Genomic DNA, 17,270 nt, shown 5'->3' with positions numbered 1-17,270 from the left:
AACCAGATGAGACTCTTTTTTTTTTTACATCTCTTTTTTTTTTTCCCCCGAATTGGCTTCTTTAGGTCTAATTATTACCTTTTCTCTCTCTCTCTCTTTTTTTCTTCTCTTTAAATTGAAGGAGGAAACTAGTATAGAATATATGTATATTTATATATTGTATAAGTTAAAGAAAAAGATAATAAAAAAAAAATTAAAAGTCTACATTGTTTTTCATGTTTCGAAGGATGGGGTGTGTGAGGGGGTTAATTTTCGGGGAGAACTACGTACACCATCATTCACGTGACTCTAGCTCTGTTGTTGTTGTTGTTGTTGCTGTTGCTGTTGATGGGGTGTGGCAGCACCCAGTATTGGCAAGAACTAACAAGAAATGTTTAAACATATACACACACACACACACACACACGAAAAGAGACTTACGTTTCCTACTACAACACAGGGCAAATCAAAAATATCGCGTTTCAATGTAAAACAAAACGTACACGGCACAGGTCGAAAGGAAGGACTCATCAAGATAACAGACATGTAAACACCTGATTCTGCATTATCAAACGCATGCTGAGAGAATTTTTCCCAATACTCCACCGTTGATCCATTATCCATCAACTGTAATAAAAAACACTGAGTAACATATACACAGCATCCTACTTTTTCTGCTTACCTCGTAAATGTACGTCTTTTTTCCCAGTAGAGCCTCTTTACTCCATTGCGTCAATAATAAAAACTCTTTACCCACCAACACAATTTCACCCGTTCTTCGCCAAACCACCGTCGGTGTCCCTGAGAAACTAATCAGCTTCTCAAACTCTAATAAGGTACGCTGCACACATTTCTCCATATACACTAAATCTTCCTCCGTTAAACTAGCAACCACAGACATGTACGACGGTCGAAATAATACAAGCGCTCGACTAATCCTCACCAATTCTTCTTTACCCATCCTATTCTCCACACACACACACACACACATAGATAATTAGTCCACATCGTCACTACCCCCATCTCCAGCCTATAATTTACCGGTGCTTTGCGTATTCGATCAAATAACGATAACTCTCTACATAATTATACGGTTTCTGCACTCGAAAATAAATCTCTTCTGGTGTATTTCCAATTCCTTTCCTCCTTCGTACTACCACTTTGGGATGTTCGCTTTTCGATGACGATAAACTAGGTGATGATTGCGTAGAACTACTATTCATCACCATCGTATTCGGTTCCATCTGCATCCATGACGACGCTTGTTGTTGTTGCTGCTGCTGCTGCTGCTGCTGCTGCTGTGGCGGGGGATGAAATGTAGGTGAAGGAATCATGCTAGAGATCATTCCGTATTCCAAATTCGTTGCATCACTTCCAAACCCATATTTTTCTATTTGTATGCTCAGTAAAAAAAACAAAACAAAAAAAAATCATTCCTACGATGAACACAAGTTACCATCAACGTAACCTAGGATGGAGGGTGGTGTCATCATATTTGACTGAAACCGTGTATCGGAATCTACAAATTTTAAAAAAACTTAATACTTAAAAAAAAAAAACGATACATAGGCCGAGGGGCAAAAAACTACCTTGATCATCATCCTGTAGATATTTTGCTTTTTTCCTTGCTCCGTCTGTACACGTATTCTCCAGTCCTCTTTTAATACATCGTTGACATGGTCGAGCTGTACAATAAGAAAGAGAGTTAATATTTAAAAATAAAAAATAAAAAAAATGAATCAATCGGAAAAAATAAACTTGTACAATCGTCGCATGTCAAATGAGCCTAAAGCGTGGAAGAGTCAGGTTTACATGTAGCTCCCATTGAATAAGAAAAAAATATATAAATTTTTCTAATTTTTTTTTTTTTTTTTTTTTTACTTTCTGGCAATGAGAACAGGCTCGCGAGGCTTTCTTTCGGTTTGGTTTTATACTCGCATCAGAATTCATTCTTGTAAAAGTAATCCAAGCATTGACCCTTCCCCAAAAAAAAAATCGTTTTTATATTAAAAGAACCCGTCCGTTTTCACCGAAACAAATTTTATTATTTATAGTGGCTCCCTTCCCCCCCCCCCCACTACCAAAACGGGAGTTTAAAATATAATTCTACTACACAAACATATGCATCAGCATTCGATTATCTATTAACTAATTCTTTCTCTATTTATCATTGAAAAAGATGGTATGCAGAGTTAGAAAATATCTCCAAGATACATACCAAAAGAGAAACAGTAAGGTCATCGGAGTCTAAACATATGATGACATGTGACTTGCTTTCTGACACTTTGGGGGGAGGATGAGCGTGAGTGAATATGTTGTGTGTGTGAGGGGGGGGGGGGGAGGGTAGGTGTGGTGTGTGCAGTGTTTGCGCGGGTGGGGGGGGGGGTGGAGCGGGGGAGGGAGGGGTCCGATACTAAAGCGCACTATGTAGTATGCCCCTATTTTTGTTCTTTCTCTAAATTTACAATGGTTAGTACTCATCAAACAAAATTACTGAAAAGGTCCAATTGAGAAAATAAGAATAAGAAGATTCCTCCACCCACCCACCACTCATCATCTGTACGAAAATGGATTCCCACCTTTTTATTTTTGTTTTTTTATTATTAAATTGATGGATTAGCTAATGGATTTGTTTAAATCGTATCCATCCATCCATCCATCCACCTAGGATCTAACAGTAAAATCAACAAAACAGCATGGATTTTTTTTTTTTTTTTTTTTTTTAACTGTATTTGCCCCTCAGCTCAACATGTTTATAATGACAATGGAACATTAGGGGAAACAAACGCACATTCTTATTTTCTCAACATGACTCCTCAACTCGGCACTCACAAAAGAGAAAAATGTACTGACATTTTCAATTCCACTTAGGCTAAGAAGGACGTCGCCGGTAAGCCCAGTTCCTCATCTGGAGGTAAGAAGGCCAAGAAGAAGTGGTCTGCCAAGAAGGTCAAGGATAAGTCCAACAACATTGTCATTCTCGATAAGCCCACCTATGACCGTTTGTTCAAGGAAGTCCCCACCTACAAGCTCATCTCTCAATCCGTCCTCGTTGATCGTCTCAAGTTGAACGGTTCTTTAGCTCGTGTCGCTATCCGTGAACTCGAAGCTCAAGGTTTGATCAAGGCTATCTCTCGTCATCACGCTCAAGTCATCTACACTAGAGCTACTGGTGATGAGCCCAAGAAGGCCGCTCCTGTTGTTGCTGAAGAGTAAATCCCCCCCCCCCCCTTTTTTTTTTATCATTAAAAATCTCCTCCTACCCTTTTTTTATTAAAAAAATTATACAATTCCATATATCCATTTCAGTACGTGAATTATTAGTTACCTGTACTTGATTTAGACTATTAACATGTAAAAAAAAAAAAAGCTTGTCAAAGTAAAAAAAAAAGTGCACATAGCTGTCATAAGAAGGCATATGCTGATCATTTTTTTCTCTCTCTCTTTCTTTCACTCCTTTTTTTTTTTTCGTTTGTAATTAAATTTAAATATAAAATAAAAAATAGTTGTGCGTACAGTTGGTTTAGCGTCAATTCGTTCAAAAAAGCACAAAAAGATAACTGCAGCCAATGCACCGGCCGACATACAAGATGTCAAAGCACGTTGGTTTAATCGTGGGGATGAGTAGCGCGATATGGCCCATTGATAAAGATTCGCTTATACCACGACTCTGCTCACGCCCGTAATTTTTTAGTTTAAAACAAGAGAAAGTAGTATTTTATTCAGCTCCTTTTATAACTTTTTTTTTTTTGCATCGTCGGATATTTAAAACGTTTTTTCTGGCTGGGGGGGAACTCACAGACACGTTTATTGGTTACTGGGGTTTAATTTTTCTAATGGCTTTGAGTTTTTTACTTTACAGTTAAAGACTGTAAACTAGTCCCAGATGGATTCTTCAGTTTTTTAATCCACGCTCACTTTTAAAAATCATAATGATAGGTGAGACAACATATAATGAAACAATTCATTGGATGACTCACTAGATTTAGTGGCCTTGATTGTCTTCTTTTTTCAATAGTGTATTACACATAATCATTTTCATCATACAATAGCATATGATTTAGTACTGAGTTTTTTCTATCTTTGCTAAAAAAGATAGAAATCATTAATGGCTCTAATGTCAGTTATATATGTGAACGTTAGTAGTATTCCGGGTGGGTATATATTGTATGAGTTGTCACCTACAATAGACGAATATCACTTAATGATTTAGGGCCCATTTTTTTTTGACATGGACTTTAATTGGGTTAAGCCTTTAATTACGTCAAATCCTTCTAGACAGTGAACCTGCGGAAGGATTATTAAATAATTTTTAATTTTTACTCTTCGGAATATCAAAGCTGCTCTTGGTGATATGGTTGTGCTTCAGCTTCATTGCAATCTGCGACCAACTCGTAATCGCGACTTCGAGGTTCATGGTGATCCTCACTACTCTGAGACTTCATGTCGCTGTCCAGAAGACGGGTCGAGTGCCATTACTTGCGATAATCTAGTTCTTCTTTAATTTCTGCCTCTGAAGAACATCAAACGTTGAAGAAGACGCATGGTGTAACGTCATACTCGCAAGGTCATTCACCGGGTTAGGTCTTACACCGGTGAGGCATAAACGACCTTACAATAACGTACCATCTATTCGACGGTACGAAACTGTCTAATAATTAAATATGTTGGCATTAAAGACAGACGGAGTCAATTGCAGAGGAAAACACTTACTCAGGTTCCAATGAACGTTATTTGAGCATCAAATACTCGTACACCACAGAAACTCAAATGATGACTGTGGATGCCTGAAAATCCTAGATCAATTTTTGACGATTTTGCCAAAAGATGATCTTTTCAATCAGCGGGGAAGCTGTGGTGAATCCTACGCTTTTTTTTTAGAGTTACGCGATCATTTACCATAATAAAAAAATTATGCGACTCATAGGGGTCCCAAGCTAGAACCCGTAAGTTAAGCCTGAGAGGTCTCCATTGTATAGCGAAAAATAGCCTCAGCCGTAATATCACAAAAAATGCATTACGTCCTTTTCATGTTTTAAAGAAAGAGGTAAATATTTTTTAGCATTTTTTAAAAATTTAAAGTCATTATTAATTAACCTTTACACCATGATTGTAATTTTCTTTCATGTTTAAGTAAGACTGCCTCGATAATTTTAGCTTTTACGTAGGAAAGGAAAAAAGAAAAGAAGAAGAAGAAAGTGTGTGAATGAGTGGTTTTTACAGACTGATAAACAAGGCTGGATTATGTCAGGATAATTTAATTTTTTTTTTTTATGTAATCAGCCGTAATGTTTGAGCCTTTACTTATAATGGAAATATATGCAAATAGTCCCAGGCTTATACGAGTAAACCCCAGACCAGTTCATTTATCAGTAGTATCATGTACCAATAGTGAGCATATTTATGGGGAAAAAAAATCGATCATCCTATGAAGATTACAAAAAAGTTAAAATGATATGTCATGTAAATAGGCGTAATTTAATTTTGAAGACGTAAAGTAAAAAAATAAAATAAAAAAGGTGTAAGGGATTCCCTATTTCTTATTCCTTTTTGTAGTACGGTATCTGATGCTTACTTTTTAGTTATAAAAAATATCCCAGTAACTCTTCCTCTAACTTTACTGTTGGTGTTGTATATGGGGATAATTCTGGAATGGGAATCCCAATTTACAATATTTTTCAAAACTAAGAGCCTCTAAATCTGCTACGGGTAATAATTTTATTATTTGCTTACGAAATCTTATGATTGTTATGTAATAAGTTTATGCTGAAAATAGAAGGATGGATTCTAGAATCTTCATTGGTTGCAAAAAGTGTTAATTTTCCTGTTGTACACCCTCATCATCATTTTCATTCGATTGCCAGAACCCACTTTTACCACCGGTTTTTTCAACGACACGGATCCCTTCGATACGCATTTCTTTACTGGCTGCTTTACACATATCATAGACGGTCAATAAAGCCACGCTTGTGGCTGTCAATGCCTCCATCTCTACTCCAGTTTTCCCACTCGTCTGCACTCTTGACCGACATTCCACACTCCGTCTCTCATCATCCAACCACAATCTTACTTCAATCAAGCCCAATAACAAGGGATGACATAAGGGGATCAACTGCCATGTACTTTTAGCGGCTCCAATACCTGCTATCTGCGCTACGGTCAATACGTTCCCCTTGGCTGTATGCATCTCATTCTTCTTGAGTAAATCGTACGCTTCTTGTGGTATCACAATTCTTCCCATCGCTTTGGCTTCTCGAAACGTACTAGCCTTTTCCGTCACACTCACCATACGTGCTTCGCCTGTTTCTTCATCGGTATGCGTCAATCTCGCTTGCGAATAAGCTCTTCTTTGTTGTCCCACAGACACATTTTCTGTCTGTAGCAAGTAGCTTGGAATACCCACACTTTGTTTGACTACTTTTTTTTTTTTAAAAAAAAAGAGATATATATATAAAAAAGAGAGATAGAAATAATAAGTTTTAATACATATATATATATAAAGAGAAAATGAGAGAGAATGAGAGAGAGAGAGAGAGAATATATAGAACTATCCTCCAATGAGAATCATGGGACGATTCTTTTGTGAAGCCAACTCAAACATACCCGCATGCTGCTTCTTTTTTTTCTTGACAGCCATACTGATGACTTGCACAATCTCTTCATCCGTACTCTCCTTTCGGATCAAATCACGTAACGATACCTCTGTATTTCCAAACAAACACACCTTAATACTACCATCCGCTGTAATACGTAATCGATTGCATGTACCACAAAAATGGTCTGTCATGGATGTGATGAAGCCTAATTTACCTTGATATCCAGGTACCTTATAATGCTGAAGTATTTTCTTTAGTTTTTCCTCCCTTTTTTTATATATATATGCTTCCAGCTTACCTTGGTGGTATCATTGGCAGTATCTGTTAACCTATCTAACCGACCATACATCGCTTCAATACGTCCAATGAGTTCCTTAAAGGGTACCAACTTTTGTCGATTCCATTGGTTTCCATCAAACGGCATATACTCAATAAACCTCACATTCACCCGTCGATCCTTTGTATAGGCAGCGAAATTGAGTACTTCGGCATCATTCACGCCTCGCATGACGACGGTATTAATCTTGACATGTTTCATATTCAAACGTATGGCCTCATCAATGGCCTCCGTCACGCGATGAAATCCTCTTCTACGGGTCATGATTTCAAATAGATGCGGATCCAAGGTATCCAAACTAACGTTCAAGGTATCTAAGCCAGAGGCTACCAATTGTGGTAATTTGCGTTTCAATGCAATGCCATTGGATGTCATGGCTAGACTCTCCAACCCTTTTCCTTTCAACCGTCCTAGACCTTCTACCAGGGCCAAAATATCAGGTCTTACGGTGGGTTCACCTCCCGTCAAACGAATCTTTTTTACACCTTGAGAAACAAATAATTGAGCGAGACGAAGAATCTCGGTCGTGGTTAAAAGACTGCCTGCTGCAGAAAGTGGGACGCCTCCTTCAGGCATACAATACGTGCCTTTTTTTTTAAAAAAAAAAATTAAAAGTGTTAGTTCACACTGCGCGTGTCGGGGGGGGGGAAGATGTTCTCCAAGTTTTTTTTTTTTTTTTTTTTACATCTGAGATTACAACGCTCGGTAATGGAAATTCGAAGGTAATCATGGTGTCGTTGGTAATTATCTACAAGTGGATGAGACACTTTGTCTTGCACCACCTACTCTTTTTACGTTTAAATCTCTCGGGATTCACTGAAAAAAAAAAAAAAAAAAAAAAAAAAAAACTTACCACTGGAACTGCCTACATATATATATATATATAAGTGTTTGCAAGAATTAACCCTCATGGCCATAACCCCCCTTTTTTTTATTATTATTATTATCAAGAGTGTGCAAAATTACCTGTGTAGTATATAAAGACTTTTTCTTTAAAATGGGTAAAACTCTTCTTTGCAACATTTATGAAAAAAAAAGGAAAGAAAAAATAAAAAAAAGGTTTATTTTTTTGATCTTACACATCTCAGGTGCCGTGGGAAAAATAGAACGTGTCAAAAAAAAAAAGAGAAAATCTGACAAGAGTTTAAGCTATTAAATATGTCTCACATAAAAAGGCACAGATAAAAATTGTGTGTGTGTGTTCGGAGTCATAAAAAAAAAAAGTTTATGCATTGACATGTGTAAAAAGGAAACTCCTAAATAATGCAGTAGTATTTTGTATTGTATCTAGCTCGAGAACCTTGTTAAGAGAAGCTTATAGGAGATGGGAGAGATTTTCAAAAAAAAAAAGAGATATCTTTTATGATTCAAAGTTACCTCCCTGATTTCTCCTTTTTTTTTTTTTTTTCTTAAACAAGCTTGTTGTTATATCCATCCCCTTCTTGTATATATATAAAAATAAAAAATGTGTATGGATGAGAAAAGGTAGTTTTAATATAAGCGTATAAATTGGCGGTAAAGAGATGATATATATATAAATAATAAAAAAAAAAAGATATAGTAGCGTTCTTGGAGATATTATTAAAAGACAAAAACTTTTTTTAAAGACGACCCATATGTTCAGGCTGATTCTTTGCTAATTATAGGAGTTAATAAGAAGAAGGACACTTAAATTAGCATGTTTTTATTTACTTTGAACCACAACTGCTTGAAGCTTTGGAACATGTTTGGGACAAAAGAGCTCTTCATTATGAAAATGAAAGTTTGCAAGCGTTAAACGACATCCTTCTTCTACACACTTAGACATTAAAGTGATAAAGGAATTAGTTTCTTTTTCTTTTTCTTTTTTATCTTTTAAAATTCACCTTGAAACAGTTTTTATGATAGACACGACCATTGGCTTCAATCTTTTCAATCACATACACTTTTCTTGAGCAGCTTGGGCAATTATCCATTTTTTTATGTTTATTAAAAGAAGAAGAAAAGAAGAAGAAAAAAAAAGTCAGAAGCAAAATTTAAGCACGTTCATTTTCAAAGAAAAAAAATCTAATTTTGGCTTTCGTTTTTCTTTTTCAACCCCCCTAAGTACAACAAACAAGCTTTTTTTCTTTCTGTTTTTCATGCCATGTTTGTTTATATCATGTAAGTGACGGGCTTTTTTTTATTTTATTATTTTTATTTTGGCTTTCCCTTCTCTCTTTCCTGTCTTCTTCTTTCTCATCATTTTTTTTTTTTTTTTTGCTTTGCTTTGCTTTGCTTTTTTGGTGTACACCCCGTATTGCGTCTCACCCTGCTTAAACTTTTATATACAAAACATCATCGTTCTATTCAGAATCCCCTGAGGAAGCAACTTTTTTTTTTTTCTTCACCAGTATATTAATAGAAACTCTCTTTTATAATATGGAAACAGCAGAGGAGACCACGTGTACTTTAGAGAAAATGTCAACACTTGTATGTCTATTTAACTTTCTTTAAACATCATGCTTATTTCCCTTGTCTCACTCTCTTTTTTTAATAAAGGATAACAGACATATCCAAAAACTTATGCAAGATCCCACAAGGTAAAAATTATGGTTTCATATAAATAAATAAAAAGCATTGCACTCATATCTGCACCTATAGTATGGAGACGCTTCGACATGAGACGGAGAAACTCCATGCAAAATATTCAATGAGCGCTGTACACATCAAGAAATTAGAATCTGATTTAGAAAAGGAACAAGCACAAATACATCTTTTACGAAACGATAATCAATCCTTGCGCCAAAAGGCAGTTCAGATGGTACGTTTTTTTCTCTTTTATTATAAGTAAATGTATACACTAACCGGAAGGGTAATTTCATCTGTGGGATAGTCTGCATTGTCCGAACAGGAAGAAGAATATATTTCCAATAAACTGCTAAAACACATTACAGGATTAAAAAAGGAAAAGAGTGAATTATTAGTTCAGGTTGAACAGGAAGAAGAATACTTGACAAATATGTTACAAAAGAAATTAGCCCAAGTAAAAAGAGAGAGAGAAAAAAGATACTCTTTCTATTTTTACTTATTATTCTTTATTAGATGCAGAAGGAAAAGATTGATTTGGAAAATGCCTTGGAACAAGAACAAGAGTACATGGTCAATCGATTACAGAAACAATTAGATTTACTTTCCCAACAACAACAACCCATGTCTCCTTCTTCCTCTCGTCACTCAGTGGACTATCATTCATTACCCGTCAGTCCCGCTATCACTGGTATCGGATCTTCTCCGTCCCTACAGTAAAATATAGCCTTTTCATGCGTATATTACATATTTTAAGCTTTTTTTTTTTAGTGCTAAAAAATGGTCGGGTGGAGATATCATTCAACCTGTCTCCAGTCTAGTAGATTTATTAAAAGCTGAAGTCAATCATTTAAAAGGAAGAGCAATAGAGATGGAACGAGAATGTTTGTTAAATCCCCTTTTTTTTTATATTATTATTATTATTATTATTATTATTATTTATGTTGACTCCCATAATAGACATTCAGAAACAACAACAATGCATAAAATACAAGAATGAATTAATCCGATACAGAAAAGAGAATAATTTACCCTTGGATGACATTACTGCAGCAGATGACGGGTAAAAATGAATTAGGCTTATCTCTTCATACTCACTAATCCCCCCCACACACACACACACACATTGAATAGACGTTTACCACGCGTATTTCGTTCTCTTCCACCTCCTTCCTCGCCTAATGAAAGACATCATTATCAGCAACAGGTATACATCTCTAAAATATAAATCCTTGTAATTCAAACTAACCCCTCCAAAAAAAAAAAAAAAGACGCGTAGATCCACCTCCAATTCTTCCATACGATCCATTACTATTCCTCCACTCAACCTAAGTCAATCTTCCTCTACCACCACGCTGGATCCTCCCATCGCCTCTCCTCATAGCTGTGTTTTACCTCAGGCCATCCCCACCACCAGTAACAGTACCAGCACAAGTTACTTTACAGGTCGTTCCTCCGTCAGTTCTTCTACCAGCAGTAGCTTTCAAAGAAAAACTGAATTGGCTTCCCGAAGAGTCTCTTCTTTATTTGGTTTATCTTCTCCACCTCAACACCCACCTCCATTGTAAATTTTACTTTTTTTTTTTTCAACTTCCGTCTTTTTCTCTTTTTCTCTTTCTCTTTTACACATTTTCTAAAAAAAAACATGAATAAAGAAAACCCAATTCAACCTGTAAATGATCTCTCTTAAAAACCACCTTTTACTGCAATAAAAAAAAACCCTAACACCAGTGTGATAGGCTACGGTTCAAAAAGTGTTTAAAGAATCTTGGAAACATAACACCACAAAAAGTAAGCATGTCAGTTACATAAATAAAATAAAAAAAAAAAAACTCTTTCATCTCACAGATAAAAAAAAAAAAAGCGTAGTTAATAAAGACGCGCTTCAACTCTCGTGTGAATTCCTTCGTCTTTTCGTCACTGGTAAAAACTTTTTCTTTTTTTTTTTTATCACTTTTTTTAATGACGGCACGTATTTAGAGGCCGTCCATCGATCCGCTAAAGAACAAGAAATTCTAAACTCGGGTGATACCATTGACGTTGAACATTTAGAAAGAATTCTTCCTCAACTTTTATTAGATTTTTGAAAAACACACAAAATGATTTTTTTTTTTTTCTTTTTTTTTTTATCGGCTCCCATTAATAAAGGATGATCTTCCACTCCCAGGTGCACTACGTCGACTTGATACACGTCGTAATGGAGGATAGATACCCACCATTGACATTTGATGCATCATACGTTGCATATCTTGCTCTTCTTCTTGTGCAAATTGTCGAAACATCATGATATCATCTCCTTCATCTTCGGATTGTGGTTGACTGGAACTGTACCGTTTGGATCTTCCACCATACATGTTACGATCTCCATAGGGATCCATCATCCATCCTTGTCGTGAAGGCCCATATCCCATCGGTGGTGGAGGCGGAGGCGGTGGAGGAGGAGGGGGTACTCCCATCATGGGTGGTCCTCCCATAAACGGTGGTGGTCCTCCCATCATGGATCCAGGGGGTGGTGGTATAGGTGGTGGTGGTGGTGGAGGTGGTGGCGGAGGAGGTGGAGGAGGTGGTGGTGGTGGATGGGGTCCATATTTACCTGAATGACAAGCATAAAATTCATCTTCCATATCATCTTCATCATCCGAATGTTGCGTATCTTGATAAAATCGTCTCATATTATTATAATAATGAGCTCCCATCATTTCATCTTCAAATCGTTGACCTCCCGGAGGAAACATGTTTGGATAGGCCATGTATCGATTTTCCTGTTGTTGTTGTTGTTGTTGCTGTTGTTGTTGTTGTTGTGATATTAGTGGTGGTGGTGGTTGACTTCTCATGGGTGATGGATAATAACCTGGAGGAAAAGGTCTTCTTCGTTGTGGATGTTCGGGTTCGTCAAGATGATAATCTTCTTTTTCCAGTCCAAAGCCAGTATTTTCATCCTCTCCCTTTCTACTGCCGTTACTGTTGGATCTGATGCCTCCTCCTTGTGGATGATATTGGGGTGGTCTGTAAGGTCTTCGCATGGGATAAGGTTCATGATGATTATCTGAAGGATGAGTTAATTCCTCCAGATATTGTACTCTGGCCGTCATATGGCGTAATCTTCTTTGTAAATCCATCTTTTCCATCCCAAATTGATGGCTCATATTATCTAATTCTTGTAAAAGCGATTGATTCTCTTCTATGATCGCATGGATGTCATGCACTGTCAGTTGATCCACCCGAACATGATGTGACAATCCTTCTCCCGGTGGATAGAAGTTTGTTGGTTGACCTCGATGTTGTTGTTGTCGACGTGGTTCCCCTCTTCTTCCCTGTTGTTGTTGTTGCTGTTGCTGTTGCTGTGGATGTTCATTGGGGGTCTTTTGAAACTGACGAATCATGGAATCAATATTATTCGAGACATTCTTGATTTCGCTTTGAGATAAACGTCTTTGTTGTCGTCCTTCTTCCATCCAGGTATTGGATGGTGCCGACTTTGAAAGCATGGGTTCGCCTACTTTGGGTTCCGGTGGTTCATCATAGTACCCTTTACTCTCTTCATTCTTTTCATGTATATCTTTCGACATCTCTTTTTTAAAGAAAAAAAGAAAAAATAGGGTGAGAAAATAAAAAAAAAAAGGAAAACAATAATAGAAATGGATCAACCGGGTCTCATTACTCTTATCCGTGATACAAAGAATGCTCTTTCTACTTTTGGACAATTCAAAATACACTTTTGTGAGTTTCCCAATTGGTCAATATTCTGAAAATCCATTGGTCACTTTTTTGAGCCTCCAATTCGATCACCTTTTTCAAAAACCCACTTGATCAACTTTTTTGAACCTCCAAATAGTCACTTAAATAAATTAATTGTCTTAACTCCTTACTCTTTCATGGACCAAGGGAATGTTTTGTTTTCTTGGCCCTAAGATTGCGTATTGGTGTACTTGAACTTAACGACTAACATACTTGTTTCGGTAGGACGTCTCGGATGTTCAAACATCATAGCTCTGCTTATTGATTATCATAAACTACGCAACCATTGTTGTTGACGGGTGAATCAATAAATTTCGCTCCTCAAAAGAATGTATAAGGTGCATATGTTTTCTTGTCTGTAAAATAATTTTTCAATTGGCATATTGGAATGGTAAACTCTGGCGGTTGTAGAAGAACAAAGGAACGGCAGTTATAGACATTTATAAACTCATGTAAAACGTTTGAACACTGATGATCAACTCGTAGCAAAAAGAAGTTCTCTGGGTATTTTATCTTTCAGCAGAATAAGAGAAGAATAGTTTCTAATGATTTAGCTTGTCTCTATCTACATATTCGCCTGACAGCAAGTAATTCGATTTCTTATTCTTACAACTGAACCTAAAAGAACATCGTTGGACATCTAATATCTTTCAAGCTTAGTATTCATATAGAAGAAGTAATAAAGGAATAAACACATTGGACTTTATAAAAGTAATTAAGGAGACATATTGGCCTTAGATATAGGAAGCCATAAGTGTGTGTGTGTGTGTGTGTGTGTGCACTCAATCTATGTATGCCCCTTCATGTGAGAATTAAGGTTTGAATTTGTGTGTCGGGGGACACTCTTTATCTTTTCTTTTATTTATAACAGCAATGTGTATAGAACAGACGAAATAGAAACACCATCATAATATAACAAAGATGCAAAGGAAAGGCACACAATCATATATTTTATCATTAACAGCTATATGATTCAAGGTAAAGTTGTGAAGAAGTTAGGACAATCAAAATAGATGTAATTTTGAAGAAGATCGAGCGCGCATTTATATGAAACGATGAAGAGATTGCTTTATTTGGTTCTATACATGTGATAAGAAAATTGATACTTTACATGGTATAGGTATTCGATGGTAAATTGTTTGACACGATTTAGACAAAATGCCGGTGAAGTAATATCAATTTTTAAATTTAGATCTGATTGTGAAAGATTTATCAATTGGAATAGTACCATAATGCTCATTTTTCAGTTGTTGAAAAACTTGATTTATTGATCTTTCAGTAACAGAATAAAATTTGCAATGAAATTAAAGAGACGTAAATATTTCTGTCGATCTTCATAATTAATTGGTAGTTGACAGCTTTCAAGCTCTTTAAAAACGTAGCCATCACCAGCTTCGCTTATATTTAATGTTGATAAGATAATGGTTGTCTTGACGATATTGATCCCAAAAGCTAGTACTTTCTTCATCGTATTAATGGAAGCATCTGGTTAACAGCTAATAACTGAATGTAATACACAAATGCAGGTGTGTAGCTGTTTCAGTGAGTCATCCTCTTCTTTCTTTTACTGGACCACTTGCTGATCCTATTACAACGCATTCTTGACTGTCCACAATGGTATATCCCATCCCATCGACATAGCGTGTTGTACTTGATTGACCATTCAATATACTAAATGCCGTCTCAATCGGGGCGCATCAACAGACGAGGTATGACAGATATGGCACTTATAGATAAGCGATATTACTTTAGACATGGGAGAAAAAGTGAAATGCCCTTTCAGTGAAAACGCGAGAAATGTCTTGACCTCCGTATTTTTTTCAAATGTATTTTTTTTTAAACCACTTATAGGAATTCTGGCCAGAAGACCAGCAGACCAGTATGATTACATCTATTTACAGTGTAATCCCAGCCATTCACAGTTCATGAGTTCCAAAAAAAAAAAAAACTCAAGAACTCTCTGCCCTAGAAGGTAGCCCTCCTATAGCAAAGACTAGCCGCAGCCGTAATATCGTAATACATCTTTTTCAATTTAGTGTCTTTTCAAAGAAACAAGAGTCATTACTAAACAAACCTTTTTACGTGATCGGTAACTTTCATACAATAAAAGAAGTATGTTAAGGGAAAAGAAAAGAAGAAGAATAAAGTGTGTGAACCAGCTTTATTTGTAGGCTGATAAACAAGCTTATGTCAAGATGATTTCATTTTGTCTATTTTATCATCCATAATGTTTGAGCCTTTACTTAAAATAGAAACACTTGCAAAAACCTCCCAAGCAAATCAGAGCTTGGTAATTGTCTATCTGCGTTCCAATAGTAGCTTGTAATGACAGTGAAGCAGATTTTATGGAAAACAGAAATCGATCATCCCATGAAGTTTAGATGATATGGCATGTCAATCGACGTGTAGACCATCGCGTGATTCTAAAAAATACGTTTGAAAAAAATACGGAGTTCTAGACATTTCCGAAAACGCGTCTGAAGAGATTGTTGAAAAAAAAAAAAAAAAAAAAAAGGTGATCAATTGAGGCTCAAAAAAGTGACCAATTGACGGCGGAAAAACTGTACACTCTCCCATTAGAAAAAAGAGATCGTGCTACAAAAACATGAATCATGTGGCCACCTCCCCCCCTTCTCTCTCTTTTTTTTTTTTATATATAACGCATAGACCAACGCAATAACAACCCGCGCATTGTTCAGCAATTACGTCAATCGGGCCCTGTATCTCGCCTGACCAGATTTTTAAACGTTTCACAGTTAAAAAATGACCCCCAATTGCATGAAAACTTGTAATTTTAAACTCATGTAGGTCCGGACCGGACAGGACACCAAGAAAATAGAGTGCCGAGTGTGTTTGTTGTGTGTGTGTGTGTGTGTGTGTGTGTTGGGGGCAGACGAACGGTCCCCCACCCCGCCCAGCACCCCCCACACAACACAGATACACCCAGCTCTCAGACTGTACAAGCAATCCATCCAAACGCAGATGATTACAACCTCCTCTTTCAGCTCCCATAAGCACCCATTTTTTTTTTAAACAATGAAGTAAAGTATCCGATGAATGGATCCATTCAAACAGAGAAACGAAAATAGCAGAAAAAAAAAAAAAAAAAAAAAAAAAAAGAGAAAAAGAGAGAGAGAAAGAGAGAGAGAGAGAGAGAGAGAGAGAGACACCAACATCGATTATGGAACGAAGAAAAAAAAACTGACTTTCCATGGTACTCCCATTCTTTTTTAATTGTACATTAGGCTTGAGATTTGCTCCTTCTCTGGTCACAAGATCTACCCTTCCAAGGGAAAGACCTACGTCCGTATTGATTCTAGGTAAATATATACCATTTTCTGTAGTGAGATTAAAAGCATTGACCCTTTTTTTTATCTGTAGAGTAAGACGTGCAACCTTTTTTTTTTAATATATAGTAGCAGTAGAAAAAAAGAAACGCAGTACTAATCAGACGATCTACCATGTATAGCACTTCCGTTTCATCAGCGGTAAGGCTGCTTCTTACTTCATTCAACGTTTGAACCCCCGTAAGATCAAGTGGACCGTCATCTACCGTCGTTTGAATAAGAAGGGTATGACCGAAGAAGCCGCCAAGAAGCGTTCTCGTCGTACCGTCAAGCATGAACGTGCTGTTGTGGGTGCCTCTTGGGATGCCATTCGTGCCAAGCGTAACCAAAAGCCCGATGCTCGTGCTGCCGCTCGTCAAGCCGCCATCTCCAAGTCCAAGGACGCCAAGAAGGCCGCTGCTGCTGCCAAGAAGGCTGCTGCTCCTGCTGTAAGTATCTATATAGTTTTTTTTTTTTTGCTTATAGTTGTGGTAAAACTGACGTTTTTATTTATTTATTTTGTGGATAGGGTCAAGCTAAGGTTAGCAAGCAAGGTGCCAAGGGTTTCGCCCCTAAGGCTGCTGCCACCTCCCGCTAATTTTTTTTTTTTTTTTTTTTTTGTGGTGCAAGAATAAACTACCCTGTTTTTTTGTTGTATACATTTTGTGTGTGTGCGGTGGGATATGTTTTAAGTGTTGAGTGGGGAGAATTGACTTTTTGTACCATCAATCGTCATCAAATGCTAAA

General features: G+C 36.8%; 9 protein-coding genes across 9 annotated transcripts; 4 read left to right on the top strand and 5 right to left on the bottom strand.

The window, feature by feature from the left end:
• Positions 1–238: 238 nt before the first annotated feature.
• EV154DRAFT_505977 (transcription activator of gluconeogenesis ERT1) lies at positions 239–2,044 on the bottom strand. The gene is made up of 8 exons (XM_051601234.1): positions 1,861–2,044; positions 1,744–1,765; positions 1,569–1,664; positions 1,436–1,498; positions 1,021–1,369; positions 662–941; positions 421–606; positions 239–360 (listed from the first exon to the last, which is right to left on the bottom strand). The coding sequence occupies exons 1-8, from the start codon at positions 1,927–1,929 to the stop codon at positions 289–291; spliced, it is 1,137 nt and encodes a 378-aa protein (XP_051458612.1). The 5' UTR covers positions 1,930–2,044; the 3' UTR covers positions 239–288.
• Positions 2,045–2,434: 390 nt separating this feature from the next.
• EV154DRAFT_463102 (S25 ribosomal protein) lies at positions 2,435–3,291 on the top strand. Its single transcript, XM_051597614.1, has 2 exons — positions 2,435–2,448; positions 2,851–3,291. The coding sequence occupies exons 1-2, from the start codon at positions 2,446–2,448 to the stop codon at positions 3,193–3,195; spliced, it is 348 nt and encodes a 115-aa protein (XP_051458611.1). The 5' UTR covers positions 2,435–2,445; the 3' UTR covers positions 3,196–3,291.
• A 2,378-nt stretch (positions 3,292–5,669) lies between these two features.
• Positions 5,670–7,695, bottom strand: EV154DRAFT_505968 (uncharacterized protein). Its single transcript, XM_051601233.1, has 4 exons — positions 7,598–7,695; positions 6,874–7,499; positions 6,583–6,814; positions 5,670–6,393 (listed from the first exon to the last, which is right to left on the bottom strand). The coding sequence occupies exons 2-4, from the start codon at positions 7,486–7,488 to the stop codon at positions 5,795–5,797; spliced, it is 1,446 nt and encodes a 481-aa protein (XP_051458610.1). The 5' UTR covers positions 7,489–7,499; positions 7,598–7,695; the 3' UTR covers positions 5,670–5,794.
• An 818-nt stretch (positions 7,696–8,513) lies between these two features.
• On the bottom strand, positions 8,514–8,867 carry EV154DRAFT_562621 (uncharacterized protein; the record flags this gene model as incomplete). The annotated part of the gene is made up of 3 exons (XM_051605734.1): positions 8,514–8,548; positions 8,605–8,710; positions 8,778–8,867. 3 exons carry the CDS (start codon positions 8,865–8,867, stop codon positions 8,514–8,516), a joined length of 231 nt encoding a protein of 76 aa, XP_051458609.1.
• Positions 8,868–9,153: 286 nt separating this feature from the next.
• EV154DRAFT_505958 (uncharacterized protein) lies at positions 9,154–11,086 on the top strand. The gene is made up of 9 exons (XM_051601232.1): positions 9,154–9,363; positions 9,433–9,473; positions 9,535–9,694; positions 9,767–9,916; positions 9,976–10,175; positions 10,231–10,343; positions 10,420–10,522; positions 10,594–10,666; positions 10,731–11,086. The coding sequence occupies exons 1-9, from the start codon at positions 9,313–9,315 to the stop codon at positions 11,025–11,027; spliced, it is 1,188 nt and encodes a 395-aa protein (XP_051458608.1). The 5' UTR covers positions 9,154–9,312; the 3' UTR covers positions 11,028–11,086.
• EV154DRAFT_201185 (CENP-S associating centromere protein X-domain-containing protein) lies at positions 10,975–11,566 on the top strand. The gene is made up of 3 exons (XM_051594335.1): positions 10,975–11,131; positions 11,199–11,382; positions 11,440–11,566. Exons 1-3 carry the CDS (start codon positions 11,105–11,107, stop codon positions 11,544–11,546), a joined length of 318 nt encoding a protein of 105 aa, XP_051458607.1. The 5' UTR covers positions 10,975–11,104; the 3' UTR covers positions 11,547–11,566.
• EV154DRAFT_505954 (uncharacterized protein) lies at positions 11,087–12,267 on the bottom strand. The gene is made up of 2 exons (XM_051601231.1): positions 11,324–12,267; positions 11,087–11,250 (listed from the first exon to the last, which is right to left on the bottom strand). The coding sequence occupies exon 1, from the start codon at positions 12,207–12,209 to the stop codon at positions 11,586–11,588; it is 624 nt and encodes a 207-aa protein (XP_051458606.1). The 5' UTR covers positions 12,210–12,267; the 3' UTR covers positions 11,087–11,250; positions 11,324–11,585.
• Positions 12,268–14,030: 1,763 nt separating this feature from the next.
• On the bottom strand, positions 14,031–15,159 carry EV154DRAFT_505949 (uncharacterized protein). The gene has a single exon (XM_051601230.1). The coding sequence runs from the start codon at positions 14,663–14,665 to the stop codon at positions 14,462–14,464; it is 204 nt and encodes a 67-aa protein (XP_051458605.1). The 5' UTR covers positions 14,666–15,159; the 3' UTR covers positions 14,031–14,461.
• A 929-nt stretch (positions 15,160–16,088) lies between these two features.
• Positions 16,089–17,143, top strand: EV154DRAFT_601922 (ribosomal protein L24e-domain-containing protein). The gene is made up of 4 exons (XM_051607258.1): positions 16,089–16,238; positions 16,443–16,517; positions 16,684–16,972; positions 17,053–17,143. The coding sequence occupies exons 1-4, from the start codon at positions 16,234–16,236 to the stop codon at positions 17,119–17,121; spliced, it is 438 nt and encodes a 145-aa protein (XP_051458604.1). The 5' UTR covers positions 16,089–16,233; the 3' UTR covers positions 17,122–17,143.
• The last annotated feature ends 127 nt before the right edge of the window (positions 17,144–17,270 follow it).

Source organism: Mucor mucedo (assembly GCF_025094135.1).
Source record: "Mucor mucedo strain NRRL 3635 chromosome Unknown EV154scaffold_36, whole genome shotgun sequence".
Classification (NCBI taxonomy): Eukaryota; Fungi; Mucoromycota; class Mucoromycetes; order Mucorales; family Mucoraceae; genus Mucor; species Mucor mucedo.
The sequence above is the reverse complement of the archived record's forward strand: the minus strand, read 5'-3'. Positions and strand labels throughout refer to the sequence as shown.

Bases quoted from the DNA above. Each gene is read 5' to 3' on its own strand.
- EV154DRAFT_505977 (XM_051601234.1), bottom strand. From the start codon at position 1,929: ATGAATTCTGATGCGAGTATAAAACCAAACCGAAAGAAAGCCTCGCGA. The intron at 1,665-1,743 runs GTACAAGTTTAT...CTTATTGTACAG, and splicing joins TCATTTGACATGCGACGATT to CTCGACCATGTCAACGATGT. The intron at 361-420 runs GTAAGTCTCTTT...ATTTCTTGTTAG, and splicing joins CCTGTGTTGTAGTAGGAAAC to TTCTTGCCAATACTGGGTGC.
- EV154DRAFT_505968 (XM_051601233.1), bottom strand. From the start codon at position 7,488: ATGCCTGAAGGAGGCGTCCCACTTTCTGCAGCAGGCAGTCTTTTAACC. The intron at 6,815-6,873 runs GTAAGCTGGAAG...AAAATACTTCAG, and splicing joins CTGCCAATGATACCACCAAG to CATTATAAGGTACCTGGATA. The intron at 6,394-6,582 runs GTATGTTTGAGT...AAAAAAAAGTAG, and splicing joins AAAAAAGAAGCAGCATGCGG to TCAAACAAAGTGTGGGTATT.
- EV154DRAFT_505958 (XM_051601232.1), top strand. From the start codon at position 9,313: ATGGAAACAGCAGAGGAGACCACGTGTACTTTAGAGAAAATGTCAACA. The intron at 10,176-10,230 runs GTAAAATATAGC...TTTTTTTTTTAG, and splicing joins GGATCTTCTCCGTCCCTACA to TGCTAAAAAATGGTCGGGTG. The intron at 10,523-10,593 runs GTAAAAATGAAT...CACATTGAATAG, and splicing joins ATTACTGCAGCAGATGACGG to ACGTTTACCACGCGTATTTC.
- EV154DRAFT_201185 (XM_051594335.1), top strand. From the start codon at position 11,105: ATGAATAAAGAAAACCCAATTCAACCT. The intron at 11,132-11,198 runs GTAAATGATCTC...CCAGTGTGATAG, and splicing joins AAGAAAACCCAATTCAACCT to GCTACGGTTCAAAAAGTGTT. The intron at 11,383-11,439 runs GTAAAAACTTTT...GCACGTATTTAG, and splicing joins CCTTCGTCTTTTCGTCACTG to AGGCCGTCCATCGATCCGCT.
- EV154DRAFT_505954 (XM_051601231.1), bottom strand. From the start codon at position 12,209: ATGGCCTATCCAAACATGTTTCCTCCGGGAGGTCAACGATTTGAAGAT.
- EV154DRAFT_505949 (XM_051601230.1), bottom strand. From the start codon at position 14,665: ATGAAGAAAGTACTAGCTTTTGGGATCAATATCGTCAAGACAACCATT.
- EV154DRAFT_601922 (XM_051607258.1), top strand. The intron at 16,518-16,683 runs GTAAATATATAC...CCGTTTCATCAG, and splicing joins TACGTCCGTATTGATTCTAG to CGGTAAGGCTGCTTCTTACT. The intron at 16,973-17,052 runs GTAAGTATCTAT...TTTTGTGGATAG, and splicing joins AGAAGGCTGCTGCTCCTGCT to GGTCAAGCTAAGGTTAGCAA.